This window comes from Bos mutus, chromosome 16 (genome assembly GCF_027580195.1).
Source record: "Bos mutus isolate GX-2022 chromosome 16, NWIPB_WYAK_1.1, whole genome shotgun sequence".
In the NCBI taxonomy this organism is placed as follows: Eukaryota; Metazoa; Chordata; class Mammalia; order Artiodactyla; family Bovidae; genus Bos; species Bos mutus.
Genome location: NC_091632.1, coordinates 79419376 through 79440143, shown reverse-complemented (window position 1 = coordinate 79440143; position 20768 = coordinate 79419376). Strand labels below are relative to the sequence as shown.

The window sequence follows — 20768 nt, the reverse complement described above, 5'->3', positions numbered from 1 at the left end:
CCAGTTGAGTCAGTTAATGAGGTACACTTAACAATGTAATAAGCTCCATGAACTATCACGAAAACCAAAGATAAAAACATGAGATCATGATAAAAGCAGTAAACAACAGTTCACTGTATGTTACCCCAGTCCACTCTTTTTCCATATTTCTATCCATAGTCCTACCCTCCACGATTGTGATATTTTCTGGACACTTTGTGCTTTTTTTTTTTTTTTTTTACATTATCAAGGACAGCGCTATAAATAATAGTTTGGTGTGGCTTATTGTCAGCACTTGTCTCCATCTCCCATCTCCATCCTGGCGATGCTTTCCAGAGCATGGTCACCAAGTCAAGCCCGTTTACATAAGTCATTCAGTGTGAAATTATACTAACTCATCAAGCCTGAGCTTCAAACCAAAGATGCTGTACTTGCACAGGGAACTATGCTCAATGTCATGTGGCAGCCTGAATGGGAGGGGAGTTTTGGGAGAATGGATACATGTATGTGTATGGCTGAGTTCCTTTGCTGTGCACTTGAAACTATCACAACATTGTTAATGGCTATATTCCAATACAAAATACTGCTGCTGCTGCTGCTGCTGCTAAGTCGCGTCAGTCATGTCCGAATCTGTACTACCCCATAGACAGCACCCCACCAGGCTCCTCTGTCCCTGGGATTCTCCAGGCAAGAATACTGGAGTGGGTTGCCATTTCCTTCTCCAATGCATGCATGCATGCATGCATGGTAAGTCGCTTCAGTCGTGTCTGGCTCTTTGCAACCCCACGGAGGGCAGCCCACCAGGCTGCCCTGTCCATGGGATTCTCCAGGCAAGAATACTGGAGCGGATTGCCATTTCCTTCTCCATACAAAATACAAAGTTTTTTGTTTTGTTTTTTTTTTAAAGAATCCTTCTCAAATTTATTACATTTGACAATTGGAAGCAAAAAAAAATTTTTTTTTACTCAAAAAATAAATAAGGAAAGGCATTTTGATAACCGCAAGCTAGAGAATTTGGAGGGGGGAAAAAAAAAAGGCCTCTTTTAAACTTCTGAAGAATTGTACCTGAACAAACATTTCCTTTGACCCTGAATGAGAGTTGTCCTGCTAGTTGGACAAGTAAAAAAACTCTCTCCTTCAAAAAAATACTTTGCCTTCTTGGATTGGGGCTGATTTGTTCCTAATTCTCTAAGGGAAGAAATCGTTTCAGTAGAGTAAATGAAAGTCACGGGAACTTGAACTAAAACTTTTACTCTGTGCCCCTGTCACACGAAGGAACAAGATAATTGGTTGTCAAATGTTCTTCTCTGGCTCCTTTATTGGCTCCGCCTAATAACAGAGGAACATTTCCTGCTAACTATTTTCCACCAGGGACCCAGTCATTCGCCCAAACCTCTCTCCGGAGTTCTGCGAAATTCTACACAAATCCTCCTATTGCCACCGGCTAACCCCGGAAATTCAAATTTCTGGGGAATGAAAATAGAAGCTGGGGAATAAATCTAACCTTATTTCCCCTCCGCGCTAAGTTTCCTTTACCAGGCTCACAGGGTCCCGCATACCGAAGCCACAGAGCCAGCCCTTCAGACGGCGTTCGCAGCTCAAAATGGCCGCCCGGGCGCCTCAGCCTGGGACCCTGTGCTGATGCCGCGCTGCCCACTGCGCTCTGGAATCTGAGCCCGGCGCTGCCCCGCCCGCGGGAATCCACCCCACCGCCCCCGTCCCGGCCCCGCGTTCCCCACTGAGGAGACCCTGAGAAGCCGCCCTGCTTGCTCATAGCCTGCCGTACTTATTTCTCCCACCAAGTCTGTGATGCGCTTGCTATGTTTCTGCTTTTATAAGTGAGGAAATTGGAGTAAAGAGCTATTTTCTAAAAATACGTATAGTTATTAAGTGGTAGCGTTTTGGAATACGGGCTTACTTCAAAGCCTAAGCTCTAAAATATTCTACTGCCTCAAATCAAGAAATAAATGGGGAGTGAATAATGATTCCACTTTGTGGAATAAGCAATTCCACAAGTTAATTTCTCCACCCTGTGTATATTTATGTAGTATAAAAGTACAATGATCCAGTTTTCCTATATATAAAACTTTCTTCAAAACAAGGTGCTGGGAGTCACAAGAAAGAAAGAGCACTGAGGAAGTCACAACACACGGTTAAGAATAGCTGAGTTGTGGGAATCCAGCAGGTGCTTAGAAGGCACAAAGTTACTCTTCTGAGCATAGCAGCATTTTTGGTCTGCGTGATCAGCGTAATTTACGGATTGTGGAAACTTAAAGAATGATAGTTATTATTTCAGTGTTCAGTTAGTCTGATTTCTCATAAATTGTATAAAGTTTTATCAAAATAGATCCACATTCTCTAATTTTGTTACCATTCCCACTGCCCCTGAGATATGGAATTCTCATTCTGCACATAATAGGATGCAGTGAGGACTCATTGCAGAGAATTTTTGTTTAAATGTGTACAACTTTCCCACTCTCCTGTAACTATACTCTACCAGAGTAATTATAATTTATTTTAATTTTTCAATGTTGAAGAGATGGTCATATTATCCAAATATAATCATTTTCATTATAGTTTACATTTTCAGATTACTTGTATGTTACTTATAAAAATGCTGATAGAAAAATATAATAACCTTAAACACATAAATAAGGTCAGTTTCTATTTACTCTTTCCAGTATGAAAGATCTGAATTATAAACTGCTCTTTCTGTTGATGACATACCCCTCATCACACGTATAAACAACCTTTGCACCATATTCAAACTGAGTTCCTTCCGCAAGATGGAAAGAACCAAATGGAGTGTCTCCAGGGTGTGCACAGGGCTTTTCTAAAATGAAAAAGAAAAAGAATATGATGTTAGCATGTAGCACAGCGAGTAACAATTTACATAGGAGTTCAAGAAGAGGGATATCTGATACTGTTTTAGAGTACAGAATTGAAAATATAGAAAAGTGAAAAACGCCAAAGTTATCTGTATGCTTTTATTTTAATTTTGGAAGATGACAACCCCTTTTTTAAGAATGATGAGGATATATTGCTTTGTATTTAAATGACACTAGCAATAGAATTCAGCCAGTATTGCCATAATAGCATTTATTAAATATTTATTAATTAAATAGTTTTTTCACAGGTTTCACAAAAGTAGGAATTACTTACTCCGACATATCCTCGATGGATGAAGAGACACCCATTTTCCACCCCTGCACATCATTACAATACTCCCCAGAGTTCTGTATCCAGGGCGGCATTTATATGTAGCCTGAGTGCCCTCTTGATATGTTTGTTCAGTCCAAGAACCTGACAGGATTTCTGTTTCTTTTCTGGGAGGGGGTTCTTTGCAGTCTACAAAAAAAAAAAAAAAAAAAAAAAGGTGTTTAAATACAATGAAAAATGCAGTATTTTCAGGTTATTTTTGCTTTAAAGAAAACCTATACAGGTCCATCCAATGTAAGTCTTAATATATATTTTTTACCTTAAAAAATTAAATCTATATAGATTTGTAAGAATAACTTTCAAGATAAATAGTTACACTTTACTATATTATTTTTAAGTGATACACTGAATTCTATAATTCTGCTCTTTTCTAAGGGCTTCCCTGGTAGTTTAGCTGCTAAAGAATCCACCTGCAATTCAGGAGAACCTGGTTCAATTCCTGGGTTGGGAAGATCCCCTTGGAGAAAGAATAGGCTACCCACTCCAGTATTCTTGGGCTTCACTGGTGACTCAGACGGTAAAGAATTCGCTGCAATGTGGGAGACCTGGGTTCAGTTCCTGGGTTGGGATGATCCCCTGGAGGAGGGCATAGCAACCCACTCCATAGTCTTATCTGGAGAGTCCCCATGGACAGAGGAGCCTAATGGGCTACAGTCCATGGGGTCACAGAGTTGGACACAACTGAGAGATTAAGCACAGCACAGCACATTCTTTCTCAAATTCAGGAAATATTAGGCACTATTCTAAGGTTTGAAGAAACAACAATGGATATGGAGACAAAGTGTTGTCACTCTAGTAAGGAAGTTATTGAATATGTATTCAAAGAGATGACATATCTAGGTGTCTGAAATCTTCATCAAGATCTTGTACAGTCTGCTCTACCACCTATTCTATATAATCTCTTGAACCTCAGTAACCTTGGGGCTGGAGCGGTCAAGTGTATGTGTAAATGTGATTGACAATCTCAAATTGAAACCCACTCTGGCACTCTAGCAATTAGAAACCACTGAAGATAAAAAGGAATAAAATCAAATCCCTAGTTTTCTCAGAAAACTGTCATTAGGAAACTCATGAATTCAGGAAATAAATTGTAAAAAGTATACACATATTAGAATGTTTTTAATTAAAATTCTATTTATGAAGATTTAATCTATACAAAATTCAAAGGAAAATTATCTGCAAAAGTATTTGTCACACAAAAGCACTTCTTGCAATAACAAAAGCACTGACACAACCAAAAGAAAAATACAGGAGGATGATAGAACATTTTCTTAAGAATGGCTGATAACATAACCATTACTAAAATCAAAGATATCACAATTGTAAGTGATGTTTTTGGACAAATTTCAGTGACAAAAATGTAAAGGGAATGACACCTGATTTTGTAGAAAAAGAAATGTTATAAATATATTAAATAAAATTAGAGGTATAGATGACTAAAGCAATTTGATAAAGAATCTTAAAAATGCTCATGTAAATTAAAGAATTTCAAACAGAAAAAAGATCCTAAAGCAATAATGAAAGTTTTTCTAAGATTCTTATGTACAAGATGCTTATTCCAACATTTTCATAGTGGAAAAAATAAGATATGTTAATGTGAATATTGTCATATTGTGGTACATTCACTGAGGAAATATTTTATGGTTTTTGAAAATTGTGTTTTGGGGAATATTTAATAATATGGCTAAATGTTAGCATAAGAGTAAGGGAGAAGGTATTATATACTTTTTGTTTCTAATAAAGATATACTATAGTGATCAAGGATCAGAATGGTAAATACTTAAAGCTGACTTTTCAGCAAAAGTAATGGAAACCAGAAGTTGTTAACTTATCACTTCTATGTGCATAAAGCAATAATTGTCTACTTAGAATTCGACATAAAGGAACAATTTTTTTAAGGTTCAAGATTTCAATTAATAGAATGTGAAAGAATTTGCTTTATAGATTCACATTAAGGGAAAATGAAATATGTACTTTAGAAAAAGGAAAACTATCTCAGGTATAAGGTTTGTAATGAAAGAAAAACAAAAACAGTACCTAAACAAATAAGTCTAAGAGAATACCAACTGTGAAACAATAAAACTGTAGTCTTATATAATTTAAAATACATATATACTCATACACACATACATATACATAAAATACAGGACAACCATGTGTTAACTGACAGAAGAGAACAGAAAATGAAGGATGTAACTTGAAAGATAACAATGTCCAGAGGAATGAAGAGATATGAATCACCTGTGATAGCTTTGATGAGGAGTCAGCGTGACTGGGCATCCATCCTCAGTTAGTTAAACCAACACTAATCTAGGTACTGCTGAGAAGCTACATGTTTAGATATAATCCTAAACACTTAATTTTAAACAAGCTGATTATCCTGGATAACTGGTGTGAGCCTGATTAAATCACTTGAATGGCTTTTAAAGCAGCACTGAACCTGATCCAAAAGAGAGAAGAAACTGTACTGCAGACTCAGCTTCCTTACCTGTGCTCCGCCCTTTCTGACAGCCAGCCCTATGAAGTTTAGACCTGCTTACCCACAGTGCAGGCTTCCCTGGTGTTTCCAAGGTAAAGAATCTGCCTGCTGCTGCTGCTGCTAAGTCGCTTCAATCGTGTCCGGCTCTGTGAGACCCCATAGACGGCAGCCCACTAGGCTCCCCTGTCCCTGGGATTCTCCAGGCAAGAACACTGGAGTGGCTTGCCATTTCCTTCTCCAATGCATGAAAGTGAAAAAAATAAAGTGAAGTCGCTCAGTCATGTTCAACTCCTAGCGTCCCCATGGACTGCAGCCCACCAGGCCCCTCCGTCCATGGGATTTGCCAGGCAAGAGTATTGGAGTGGGTTGCCATTGCCTTCTCTGATCTGCCTGCTAATGCAGGAAATGTGGGTTTGATCCCTGATCTGGGAAGATCCCATAGAGAAGGAAATAGCAATTCATAAAAGACTCTGAAATGCAGTACTTGGATGCAATCTCAAAAATAACAGACTGATCTCTGATCGTTTCCAAGGCAAACCATACAATATCACAGTAATACAAGTCTATGCCCTGACCAGTAATGCTGAAGAGGCTGAAGTTGAATGGTTCAATGAAGACCTACAAGACCTTCTAGAAGTAACACCCAAAAAAGATGTCCTTTTCATTATAGGGGACTGGAATGCAAAAGTACCAGGTCAAGAAACACCTGGAGTAACAGGCAAATTTGTCCTTGGAATACAGAATGAAGCAGGGAAAAGGCTAATAGAGTTTTTCCAAGAGAATGCACTGGTCATAGCAAACACCCTCTTCCAACAATACAAGAGAAGACTCTACACATGGACATCACCAGATGGTCAACACCTAAATCAGATTGATTATATTCTTTGCAGCCAAAGATGGAGAAGCTCTATACACTCAGCAAAAACAAGACTGGGATTGACTGTGGCTCAAATCATGAACTGCTTATTGTCAAATTCAGACTTAAATTGAAGAAAGTAGGGAAAAACCATGAGACCATTCAGGTATGACCTAAATCAAATCCCTTACAATTATACAGTGGAAGTGAGAAATAGATTTAAGGGATTATATATGACAGAGTGCCTGAAGAACTATGGACAGAGGTTGGTGACTTTGTACAGGAGGCAAGGATCAAGACCACCCCCAAGAAAAAGAAATGCAAAAAAGCAAAATGGCTGTCTGAGGAGGCCTTACAAATAGCTTTGAGAGGAAGAGAAGCCAAAAGTAAGGGAGAAAAGGAAACATATACCCATTTGAATGCAGAGTTCTAAAGAATAGCAAGGAGAGATAAGAAAGACTTTCTCAGTGATCAGTGAAAAGAAACAGAGGAAAACAATAGAATGAGAAAGACTAGCTATCTCTTCAAGAAAATCAGAGATACCAAGGGAACATTTCATGCAAAGGTGAGCACAATAAAGGACAGAAATGGTATGGACCTAACAGAAGCAGAAGATATTGAGAAGAGGTGGCAAGAATACACCAAAGAACTATACAAAAAAAATTTTCACAACCCAGATAACCATGATGATTTGATCACTCACCTAGATCCAAACATCTTGCAATGTAAAGTCAAGTGGGCCTTAGGAAGCATCACTATGAAGAAAGCTAGTGGAGGTGATGGAATTCCAGTTGAGCTATTTCAAATCCTGAAAGATGGTGCAGTGAAAGTGCTGCACTCAGTCTGCGAGCAAATTTGGAAAAACTCAGCAGTGGCCACAGGACCTGAAAAGGTCAGTTTTCATGCCAATCCCAAAGAAAGGCAATGTTCAAACTACTGCACAATTGGACTCAGCTCACATGCTAGTAGAATAATGCTCAAAATTCAACAAGCTAGAGTTCAACAGTACATGAACCATGAACTTCCAGATGTTCAAGCTGGATTTAGAAAAGGCAGAGGAACCAGAGATCAAATGGCTAACATCCGCTGGATCATCAAAAAAGCAAGAGAGTTCCAGAAAAACATCTACTTCTGCTTTATTGACTATGCCAAAAAGCCTTTGACTGTGTGGATCACAACAAACTGTGGAAAATTCTTCAACAAATGGGAATGCCAGACCACCTGACCTGCCTCTTGAGAAATCTGTATGCAGGTCAGGAAGCAACAGTTAGAACTGGACATGGAACAGCAGACTGGTTCCAAACAGAAAAAAGAGTACGTCAAGGCTGTATATTATCACTCTACTTATTTAACTTACATGCAGCGTACATCATGAGAAACACTGGGCTGGAGGAAGCACAGCTGGAATCAAGATTACTGGGAGAAACATCAATAACCTCAGATATACAGATGACACCACCCTTATGGCAGAAAGTGAAGAAGAATTAAAGAGCCTCTTGATGAAAGTGAAAGAGGAGAGTGAAAAAGTTGGCTTAAAACTCACCATTCAGAAAACTAAGATCATGGCATCCAGTCCCATCACCTCATGGCAAATAGATGGGGAAACAGTGGAAACAGTGGCAGACTTTTATTTTGGGGAGCTCCAAAATCACTGCAGATGGTGACTGCAGCCATGAAATTAAGACACTTGCTCCTTGGAAGGAAAGTAATGACCAACCTAGATAGCATATTAAAAAGCAGAGACATTACTTTGCCAATAAAGTTCTGTCTAGTCAAAACTATGGTTTTCCAATAGTCATGTGTGGATCTGAGAGTTGGACTATAAAGAAAGCTGAGCACTGAAGAATTGATGCTTTTGAACTGTGGTGTTGGAAAGACTCTTGAGAGTCCCTTGGACTGCAAGGAGATCCAACCAGTCCATCCTGAAGGCAATCAGTCCTGATTCATTGGAAGGACTGATGCTGAAGCTCCAATATTTTGGCCACCTGATGCGAAGAACTGACTCGTTTGAAAGACCCTGATGCAACCTCTGATATGCAGATGACACCACCCTTATGGCAGAAAGTGAAGAGGAACTAAAAAGCCTCTTGATGAAGGTGAAAGTGGAGAGTGAAAAAGTTGGCTTAAAGCTCAACATTCAGAAAACTAAGTTCATGGCATCCGGTCCCATCACTTCATGGGAAATAGATAGGGAAGCAGTGGAAACAGTGTCAGACTTTATTTTTCTGGGCTCCAAAATCACTACAGATGGTGACTGCAGCCATGAAATTAAAAGACGCTTACCCCTTGGAAGGAAAGTTATGACCAACCTAGATAACATATTCAAAAGCAGAGACATAACTTTGCCAACAAAGGTTTGTCTAGTCAAGGCTATGGTTTTTCCTGTGGTCATGTACAGATGTGAGAGTTGGACTGTGAAGAAGGCTGAGCGCTGAAGAATTGATGCTTTTGAACTGTGGTGTTGGAGAAGACTCTTGAGAGTCCCTTGGACTGCAAGGAGATCCAACCAGTCCATTCTGAAGGAGATCAGCCCTGGGATTTCTTTGGAAGGAATGATGCTAAAGCTGAAACTCCAGTACTTTGGCCACCTCATGCGAAGAGTTGACTCATTGGAAAAGACTCTGATGCTGGGAGGGATTTGGGGGCAAGAGGAGAAGGGGACAGCAGAGGATGAGATGGCTGAATGTCATCACTGACTCGATGGACGTGAGTCTGAGTGAACTCCGGGCATTGGTGATGGACAGGGAGGCCTGGCGTGCTGCGATTCATGGGGTCACAAAGAGTTGGACACGACTGAGGGACTGATCTGATCTGATCTGATGCTGGGAAAGATCAAAGGAAGGAGGATAAGGGGATGACAGAGGATGAGATAGTTGGATGGCATCATTGACTCGATGGACATGAGTTTGAGTCATCTCCATGAGTTGGTAATGGACAGGGAAGCCTGGTGTACTGCAGCCCATGGGGTCGCAGAGAGTCGGACATGATTGAGAGACTGAACTGAACTGAAGAGCTATTTTATTCCTAGGAATACACTAAACTAGATTTTCATGTATGGTAATATTTTATAGTCGTATGTGTTTTTTCATAATTAAAAATGGAAATAACTTCAACGTCTGTCAACTATTGAATGGATTGAAATTTGTGTATATTTCTGCATTTCAATATCACACCAATGCCACAAAATGGTACAGAAACAAATGATAGCAATCACATGAAGTAAGAAGACATCAAGTGTTACAAAATTATTTCATCTACATAATATTCAAGAACAAGCATATATAAGAGGGATGTGTACATAAACCTTTAAAAACTAGGAAGGAAGAGCAAAAATATAATTACCATAAATATTAAAATAACGTTTTCTTCTGGAAGAAAGGAAAGGGTATTAATCCAAAAGAAACCCAAGGGTATGTTGGGGACGCTCAGAAAGCTCTATTTGTTTCCATGGGCAGTTAGAATTATTTTTAATACAGCACACATATTTTATTCACTCATATACTTCACAATAAAGGTATTATGTAATAGAATCTGCCTATACCATATGATTCTTATTTTCTGAAAAAAGTAATTCATTAACAATATGACATATAAAGAGAGGAATAGATACAATTAATAATGAAGCTAATGTCTACTTATTATAATTGATAATCTTTTCAAAACTTCTTTTTACTTAATTTAGATATAACTACTCTCGATTTTCGGAGAAGGCAATGGCACCCCACTCCAGTACTTTTGCATGGAAAATCCCTTGAATGGAGGAGCCTGGTAGACTGCAGTCCATGGGGTCGCTAGGAGTCGGACAAGACTATGTAACTTTCAAGTAGACAACCTGAGTGACTTCACTTTCACTTTTCACTTTCATGCATTGGAGAAGGAAATGGCAACCCACTCCAGTGTTCTTGCCTGGAGAATCCCAGGGACGGGGGAACCTAGTGGGCTGCCGTCTCTGGGGTCGCACAGAGTCGGTCACGACTGAAGCGACTTAGCAGCAGCAGCAGCAGCAGCACTCTCAATATTAGGATGATTTCATTAGTATATGCTCAACACATTACTTAAAAATGGCAAAGTCAAAAATGCTTCTCACCATATTTATTTGTTGATATTATTTTCATTGCTAAACTTCGTTTCTTAGTTGGTTTTATAATAATGGTCTAACATTCTATTCTAGAATTTCTTTTCATAAAGACAAGGGGAAAAAATAATCTACTGAGCTGGATCCCATTTTGAAAACTTTCTACATTTCATGGAACAGAAAGTTCACATGGAAATTCATTTTTCCGTAATATATAACACTTATGTGGGCTTTCAAGTGCGCTAGTTTTTCCTTGACGTTTTTGCAAATGTGTGGCACATCTGTTAGGGAACTTTTGTGAGTCCACATTAGTTTCGTTTTCTAAAATTTAAGTAAACATACTTTCTCTCCACTAGATGGTGCAAACACCCCACCATAAAACAATACAAACTGCCTGTACCTCTACCTACCAGCGCCCCCTCCCTCTCCCCAAGAAGCCCGAGCTTTTGGTTTCGCTTTTTCAAATTAAAGATCTTTTTTTTAATAACATGGAAATTTTGTGTTTAAGTACAGGATAATTCCACTTTCTAAATTCAGATCCACTTCATGGCATTTAGGTGACCGGAAAAATTAATCTGCCGAATTCCAAATGTAGATGGCAGCATCACGAGTGGAGCACCAATTTTCACTAATATACTACCATTCTGACGAATTTAGTTTCTATCCTTTCCTTATGCTCATGCAAGGAAAAAGTAAAATTTTCTTATCCATTATTCAATTTAAATGATTTTTATTAAAGCAATGCAGTTACATAAAGTATATTTATCTCCCTGTTACTTGCTTGGAACAACCAGCCATGAAAGACAAGAATACATCACTTTCATAAAATCTTCCTACTAGCTTCTCACAATATTTACTCTATGTAGACATATTTACTATAAAAAGAGTTCTCATACTGATTATACTTCACATGATACTAAAGCCTCTGGTGCTTTTTCCATGAACTTTTTTTTTTTTCTTTTAGTAGATGAATCATTTACTTGAATGAGTTCAGGACTCTGAAAGAATAAATTTTATAATTTATACTTAACCACTATGGTACAGCCGTTGTGGAAAACAGTTTAGCAGTTCCCCAAAAAGTTAAACAGTGTTAACATATGATTCAGCAATTCCCAGGTGGCGCTAGTGTGAAGAACCCAATGCAGGGAGCCAATACAGGAGATGTAAGCGGCATGAGTTCGATTCCTGGGTCAAGAAGATCTTCTGAATAAGGGCATGGCATGGAAAATCCCATGGACAGAGGAGCCTAGAGGGCTACAGTCCATTGGGTCACAAACAGCTGGACACAACTGAATTATTAGCACACAAAGTGTGCAACTCAAGTCCTAGGTATGGAACCAAAAGAAATGAAAGCAGGGACCCGAAGAGATACCTGCATACCAATACTCAAAGGAGCACAAGAGCCAAACAATGGAAACATCCCAGTGTCCATCAATAGACAAATGGATATAGCAGATATATAATGGAATATTACTCAGCCTTATAAACGAAGGAGACTTTGATACATGCAACAACATGGCTAAATCTTGAAGACATTATGCTAACTGAAAAAACAGACACATCCAAGAACTTTAAATGGCATCTCTTGTCTCCATGAGAAAAAGATATTACCATCAACCACACTGTTTTTTCATCTTTCCACTGCTATCTCTAAAATGTTAGTTCTGATTAGCATCATCTGTCAGCTTGATGATAACTCAACCTGCTAACTAGTCCCCAAGCTCCCCTCTCACATTAGCATCAGAGCCACAAGTGATTTTTGCAAATCTGGTCATGTCGCTTCTGGGATTAAAATTCCCCTGACTTCTCCTTATCCTTGTATGTCTCCTGCTCTTGGCTTTAGAATCTGTATTTGGCTCTTGTCATTCTCTGATTTCATCTTATCACCTCCATCGTTTATTCACAGTGCCAAAGCCACCGTAGTTTGATTGTTTAGATTTAGTTGAACATCTCAAATGAATTTTTTCCCCTTAGGCCTTTTGCACATGTTGTTTCACTCCTCAGTCTCTTTAACCTCAGGCACTTAGTGACTAGCTGTCTCATCTTTCAGGCTCTATTCCTGTGTTGCTCCCTCCAAGGGATCCACTTATCTCTAGGCTCCAAGACCCACTGGACACCCCACTACCCCTTCTGTGTCATGTTCCCTCAGCCCCTGCTTCGTTTTCTTCACAACGTAATTCATGATTCAGAGTTATGTTTATGTTTACTAGAATTTCATGTGTCCTCCTGTCAAAATGTAACTTCCCAGAGAATAAGGAGTATCACAACAATCGTGGGGATACATATGAAAAAAGAAAGGGGAGAAAAACAGCACACATGATACTCAATTTTACCCATATTATTTGGACAAGTTCAATTGATTAAAGAATTAGAAATATGGAAAGTGATTGGATTCCTCTGGCTTTACAGGGCTACTTTTAGTCCTTTGAGTACACATTTGAATCTTCTTAAAATCAATATCCTCCTTGTCAACCCTCACCTGGTTAACTCCCATTCAACTGTCAGAACCTACTCATGATGTCATCACAACTCTGATATATTTCCCTCTCTTCATTGCACTTCTTACAAACCAATTCCTCAACCCCACCCTACTCCATCCTTTCATTCCGGTCTGAGTATCTTGCCTTCCCTAAGTGATCCTATAGTGTTTTCATTTATCTCCATCAAAATATATGATAAAATAAACATATTAGTGATATATAATAATCATTGCTTTTTTTCCTCCAAAATAGGAGGTGCTTGGAAAGTGTTTAGTGTCATAGTGCCTGGTATTTAGCAATCACTCAAAAAAAAAAAAAATTATTGAATGAACAAAAGAATGAATGAATGAATGCAAAGCCATCCCAGAGACTTTCCATTTTATCTGTAGAATATGGATAACCTGTAAAATGTCAGACTGGATGAAGCACAAGCTGGAATCCATATTTCAGGAAGAAATATCAATAACCTCAGATATGCAGCTATCACCACCATTAAGGCAGAAAGTGAAGAGGAATTAAAGAGCCTCTTGATGAAAGTGAAAGAGGAGAGTTAAAAAGCTGGCTTCAAACTCAACATTCAAAAACTGAAGATCATGGCATCTGATTCCATCACTTTATGGGAAATAGATGGGGGGGAAAATGGAAAAAATGACAGACTTTATTTTCTTTCTTTCTATTTTTTTTTTTTACTGTTTTGCAATTTTTTTTAGTTTTTATTATTTTATTTTTAATTATATATATATATATTTTTTTACTTTACAATATTGTATTGGTTTTGCCATACATCAACATGCATTCTTGGGCTTCAAAATCACTGCAGATGGTGACTGCAGCCATGAAATTAAAAGACACTTGCTCCTTGAACGAAAAGCTAAGACAAACCTAGACAGCCTATTAAAAAGCATAGACATTACTTTGCCAACAAAGATCCATCTAGTCAAAGCTATGGTTTTTCCAGTAGTCATGTATGGATGTGAGAGTTGAACCATAAAGAAAGTTGAGTGCTGAAGAATTAATGCTTTTGAATTGCAGTATTGGAGAAGACTCTTGAGAGTCCCTTGGACAGCAAGGTCAAACCAGTCAATCCTAAAGGAAATCAATCCTGAATATTCATTGGAAGGACTGATGTTGTAGCTGAAGCTCCAATACCTTGGCCACCTGATGTGAAGAACTGACTCATTGGCAAAGACTCTGATGCTGGGAAAGACTGAAGGCAGGAGGAGAAGGGAATGACAGAGTAGAGATGGTTGGATGGCATCACTGACTCGATGGGCAAGAGTTTCAGCAAGATCATGCTGAGTTGGTGATGGACAGGGAAGCCTGGTGTGCTGCAGTCCATGGGGTCACAAAGAGTCGGACGCAACTGAACTGCACTGAACTGAATGGATAACCTGGAGAAAAGGCATCGTAGATGGGAGCAAAAGTAAAAGATAAGACAAGGGTGCAAATCTTTAGTGCTCTGTTGCATGAACCCAAAAAATTTAGCATCTGTAAAATTCCATTCTACATTTTGTTTATGGGTCCTATATTTGAATTTATTTTATACTTTTTGAAGTTCAGAATCACTTTAATTTAGTTCAGAAAACTTCAGAAAACCTTTGAAGGAACATTTCTATAATCACTTTTCTATCTATTAAATTTCTGGTTAACAAGGTTTAGGGGAAACTTGGCTCTCTCAGTCAAAATGTCAAAATAAATAAAAGTACTCTGTCAAATCTTTTTACTTGTATTATTTTGGGGATTTTTTTTCCTGTTCCATTACTTTACTTTCTCTGAACCATTTTTATAATGTTTCCTTTTAGTCTTAAGCTAAAATGCAACACTATTTTTTCAGTGACATCATGTCCCTTTTAAGCACTATGTCCTGAGACTGGTTCAAGATGTTAAGAAATGGGTAAAGTGCACATTAGTTAAGTGACCACAGGACAGGTTGCTTGGCAGAATCTCAGGGCAGGCAGGTGGGGGATGGTGTGTGGGGTGAGAAGGGGGAGGAGGTGAGCTGAGAAGAAGGAAACATGGCCAAAAGCGAAGGACTGTCACAGACTGAGGGAATAAAAATGGGTCAACTCAGACTGAGGCCCAAGCCCTAGCCATAAAGGCCCCCAGATAAAGAATGCCTCCTTATCTGTGCTTCCACTTGTATTTGAAAACATACTTCGAGCTAAGAATAATTTTAGCAATACTTAAATAATTTAGTTTTAGTTTAAAATTGCATGCTAAGTCAGTTCAGTTGTGTCCAACTCTGTGTGACCCTATTGGCTATAGACCTCCAGACTCTTCTGTCAATGGAATTCTCCAGGCAAGAATACTGGAGTGGGTTGCTGTGCCCTCCTCCAGGGGATCTTTCCAACCGAGGGATTTAATGCGCATTTCTTGTCTCCTGCAATGGCAAGCGGGTTCTTTACAACTAGCGCCACTTGGGAAGCCCCTAGTTTAAAATTACATGCAGGCAAAAGAGTAGAATGCGCATTCCCAGGCTGGACCTAAACTTAAAATCAGCAATGCTTTCCCTCTCCTGGCCGCCCTGGGGGCTTTGTTCCACCCTTTGTCAAAGCACCCAGAGAGCACTTCCTCCATCAGATCTTCCTTCCTGGAAACACTTCATCTTCCAAATTGCTTATTCTGTTCTTACCTTCATTTGTTGCTACCCTTTGCCCACTAAAACTGTTGCAGAAAACTTATCAACATGTAATTCACAGTAAATCATGATGACTAAATTTAACTACCCCAACTCTTACTCACATATGGCCTTCCACATAAATTTCAGACTGGTTGAATTTATGGTATTATTAATATATACATTTTAAGAGAACAGAAGATATTGAAGAAAACTTTTCTATTGCTCTACTTTAAGTCACACCATTTAGGTAAACGCTCACACTACTAGATCTGAAAATGTGCGATTTTTCTGGAGAGGATGGATTCTTACTTATCACACTAGAATTGAAACACAGAGTTTAGTTTTATAGATTAGATAACTATATGTGACATTCACATCTATCCTTGTAAAAGAACAATTATTATTAATTTATAATTAATTCTTATGTCAGATATTTTTGCATTAAAAAGTATTTTTATGAATTTATAATTAATTTTTATGATCACAGTATCAAATTTTTACATTAGATTTAACTCTGATTCAAAACCACCTTGTACTTGAAACAGTAAAATATATTAAACAAATAAGTTCTCCTCTCTGTGTTGGAATAGAATCTCTCTGATATGTAACATATTTCAGGTCCTGAAAGGATGTTTTTACCCTTTTAACCTCCAGAATTAGAAAATACATGTCTTGCCAAGCAACATAGCCATCATGCCTTGGACATGCTTCAGCTATGTTTTGATTTATTTACTTTAATCATCCTGGAATTTGGGGGCCATGGTTAATTTCAAAGCATATACACTTTTTGGATCTTAAAAGGTCTTCTTGAAAAATTGGTCACAAGATATTCCAGAAGGCAGAAACAATGTCTTATAACTGAGGAACTGTCATTCTAAACTCTGTAAATCTGACCAGATTCTTAGTAGCCTGGGATAATTCCCCCTGAAGCAATTCATGTTCTTGTTCAACTAAGGATGAAAATGCAGATAACCTACTGCATTTAAAAGGTACTACTTGGTCTCCAGTATAACGGAAAAACTAATGGAGAGTTGAGCTTATAAATTCTTCCTGTTGGTTACTATTCCTTTTTAGTAGTGATTAGTATTGTTAAGGAATGTTCACACCCAACAAGACAAAGACCATGTAGGAAATGCTGAAATGCTATATCTAGTTGAGTGAAGCCCGTTGTGATGGCAGACACAACTGTCTTTTCGCAATGTCTCAACTTAGCATTCAGTATTCAATTCAGTATTTCTCAACCTCTCAATTTGTATTCTGTAGTTATTTCTACACAGGAGACAAAGAAAGAGGCAGATGTTGAGGTATATGTGTATATTTTTAAATGACTAAGGCCACTCTTTAATAAAATTTCTGTTAGGTATGTTAAACTGATGAAATTGATTGACATTTGAACTAACAGTTTCAGAAATATTTGGTGAACAAGCAGTAAAAGAGCAATTCTTTACCCATTGAAAAAGTGAAACTCACTCAGTCATGTCCGACTCTTTGTGACCCCATGGATTTATCCAGACCAGAATATTGGAGTGGGTAGCCTATCCCTTCTCCAGGGGATCTTCCTGACCTAGGAATTGAACTGGGGTCTCCTGCATTGTAGGCAGATTCTTTACCAACTGAGCTATGAGGGAAGTCCCCATATCCACTGAAAACTCATGTAATTTTTCTCTACTAACTTGTGCATTGGGGGTGTTTTTTGTGAAAACCATGAGGCTAATCTAAACATTACTTTAAATACTAAAGCTGTACTTTATCTAGAATGTGACCAGGTTGATAGCCATTCTCACTGTAATGGGTATTGCTAATTGTAATGCTAATGCTCAGTTCATTAGTGGAAACTGATGTCCATTCAAACATACTTCGATGAAACATAAAATACAAATGAAATGAGTAGGCTGAAATAAATTAGAGAGCAAGGAATTTAAATCACTGCTACTTAGTTTTTATCATTTATTCTTTGTAGCAAACAATGTTAATAATAATTCAAGTTCCACTTTGTTATCACTGAAACAGTTTAATTAAATTTAGCATCAATCCTTAGCTTTAAACATGAGCTAGAAACAAAACAAATCTTCCCTAGCTTGACAAATGCCGTAGACAGAAAACCTCAGCAAACAGGATGTCAATCGGGAAGCACTAAAAGTAATCTTATTAAAGAAAAGACAGAAATACTTGTGTAAAGAAAAAGATGCTTGGTATTGATAACATTACATTGTTCCAGAACTCTTTGCCAATGTAATCATCTCTTTGTATATTTTGTTGTAATATTAGTTATTATTGCAATATTTTTATGGATGGGGAAATGATTGTACACCTAGTTTAAAAAGTGGCTAAATATAAGGTTTATAAGCTAAAAATCAAGCAATCACATATTAGCATGTATAACAAGAAAAGACTTTATCTTTTAAAAAGTCTTAAACACATTTGAGAAAATCTGAAAAAATTACTAAAGGATATAACTTAAAAAAAAAAAAAAACTGCCTTTATTTTCTAGATTGAACCATACTCAAGAATAGGGGTTTTGTTTATATGCTAATATTCCTCATTGCCTAGAGGTTGACTTGAAATAAGCATTTGATCAAAATTTGTTGACTTAGTGAAAAATGCTGGGAATTCATGAATGATAACTTTAAAAAATGTCAGTCATATATCTATCCCATAATTGGTTACCTAAAATGAACTAGAAAACCAAATTTCCTCCACAAAGAAATTTTTTCATCTATGAGGAAAAAGTAATAGAGTTTAATTATCCAGAAATTTTCTTATTGATATAAAGAAAAAAACCCTCCATGCAGATGTATTACTCCTAAAGGCTATTCTTCTAGAATATTTTATATACAACTTTTGAGGGGAAAAAAACCCTATTGAGCAACTTTTACGAAGGTTGCATATGCAATTTTTTTTTCAGATTTATATATTTTCATTCTAATGATGCAAGTGGTGTTTGACTCTAAGACTTTTAAGGCCATCACAGTATCAATTGTAAATGATAAGTAAATTTTTCTTTAGAAAGATTTAACACCTGTATCTGAAATAAGTCCAATCATTGTAATATGAAGGCTTTTATTTTCTAATTTATTTTCTTGTTCTGTATATGTTCACATACTTCTTAATACTTTCACATAAGGTGAAAATTCTAAGCAAAAAAAAAAAGATAAGGTGCATTCTATGATAATTGCAATTACGACATGTTACAGTTTTTTAAAATAACTATTAAAACATTTTCTAAAATTTTATATTAAATAAAATTATGATGAATATTCAGATATGCCATTCAAATAAGCTGCTTATATTTTTTGACATTATTCACAATGTCAAAAGTGTCTCACACAGGAGGCCACAGAACAGTAATGAAATCACATCTTCTAGACCAAGTTTTTCTTACTGCCGTAAAAAGGATGTTAGCAAATGTTTTGCAATACAGGAAAAAAATAAAAAGCAAAACTCTTACCTTCTGCGACACAAACGGTCCACAACACAAGCCACACGATTTTTGCTGGAAATCTCATTTTGGAGACCCTTCAGGGCACATCTAGCATTGACAGTGCTCACCACTGTGTCAGGTTCTCCTCTGTAAAAACTGTGAAAAGTGCAGGAAACCACTTGCTCCAAAAGGAAGTCGAAACACAGCTTGGGAATTAAAGGGATTGCTAGATGCCCCGCCCATCAGAAACTTTGCAAAGCAAAAGAAAAATCTCAGACAGGAGTCCCAGCAATGCCAGAGTCTGAACCTGCACTCCCACTGAAAGTGAATGCCGTGACCTGCCCTTGATTTGTTTTTATAAACCCAGGCAGTTCTCTGGAAATGTTCAGGTTCTTGGAATGTGCATAACTGGTAATACTCTCTGTATTTCATAAACCCTCGGATTAATCAGACCTATTCAGATCTACCATCTGTAACCTCAGGAGATTAAAAAATAAATAAATAGAAGCTCTTTCAAATTCATTTACAGAACTCGAGTTTAGGCAATGCTTTCACAATCAAGACCCAGACAACAGGAATAGACTCTGCCAAGAATGCAAGTGCTGGCTGATTTGGAGGCCTGCTTTTCCTGCAGTTCAAGAAATTAATCTTTTAAGGATTTGTTATAAATGTGTGTAAAGCAACAGGCTCACTCTCTTTAGGTACAAAAGAGTTTAATAATTCAAAATTCAAGAAATTGAAATGCTGAATTTTTTAAACTTTGTACTGAAATATAATATACATAAAAAGACCTAAGCAAATGGTTTGCTGAATATAGAGAAAGTGAAGAAACACATGCTAAAAGCACCAGGTGAAAAACAGCTTCTCAGGAAAACCCCAGCACCCCACTAACTCCCTCCACCCCATCCTCCCATTCAACACTTTAGTCAACCCTCAATCCTGCCCCACTGTACCCTTTCCTGATTTCTGTGCACACGGGACAAATTTGCCTGTTTTTTTATTTGTTTGTTTGTTTGTTTGTTTTTAATTTAATTTAATTTTATTTTTTAACTTTACAATATTGTATTGGTTTTGCCATATATCAAAATGAATCGGCCTCAGGTATACATGTGTTCCCCATCCTGAACCCTCCTCCCTCCTCCCTGCCCATATCATCCCTCTGGGTCGTCCCAGTGCACCAGCCCCAAGCATCCAGTATCATGCATCGAACCTGGACTGGCGACTCATTTCATATATGATATTATACATGTTTCAATGCCATTCTCCCAAATCATCCCACCCTCTCCCTCTCCCACAGAGTCCAAAAGACTGTTCTATACATCAGTGTCTCTTTTGCTATCTCGTATACAGGGTTATTATTACCATCTTTCTAAATTCCATATGTATGTGTTAGTATACTGTATTGGTGTTTTTCTTTCTGGCTTACTTCACTCTGTAGAATAGGCTCCAGTTTCATCCACCTCATTAGAATTGATTCAAATGCATTCTTTTTAATGGCTGAGTAATACTCCATTGTGTATATGTACCACAGCTTTCTTACCCATTCATCTGATGATGGACATCTAGGTTGCTTCCATGTTCTGGCTATTATAAACAGTGCTGCGATGAACATTGGGGTACACATGTCTCTTTCAATTCT

The 20768-nt window shown here is 37.8% G+C and overlaps 1 protein-coding gene across 1 annotated transcript in view; it reads right to left on the bottom strand.

Moving 5' to 3' along the window:
- CFH (complement factor H) overlaps nt 1–19533 on the bottom strand; it is a gene marked incomplete at its 3' end in the record, with an annotated part of 45187 nt that extends 25654 nt beyond the window's left edge. Inside the window, exons 1-3 of the mRNA XM_070384416.1 lie at nt 19157–19533; nt 3142–3327; nt 2707–2812 (exon numbers count right to left, since the gene is read on the bottom strand). Coding sequence (XP_070240517.1) covers nt 2707–2812; nt 3142–3327; nt 19157–19214 — 350 coding nt within the window. The remainder of the gene's footprint in view (nt 1–2706; nt 2813–3141; nt 3328–19156) is intronic.
- Between the last annotated feature and the right edge of the window lie 1235 nt (nt 19534–20768).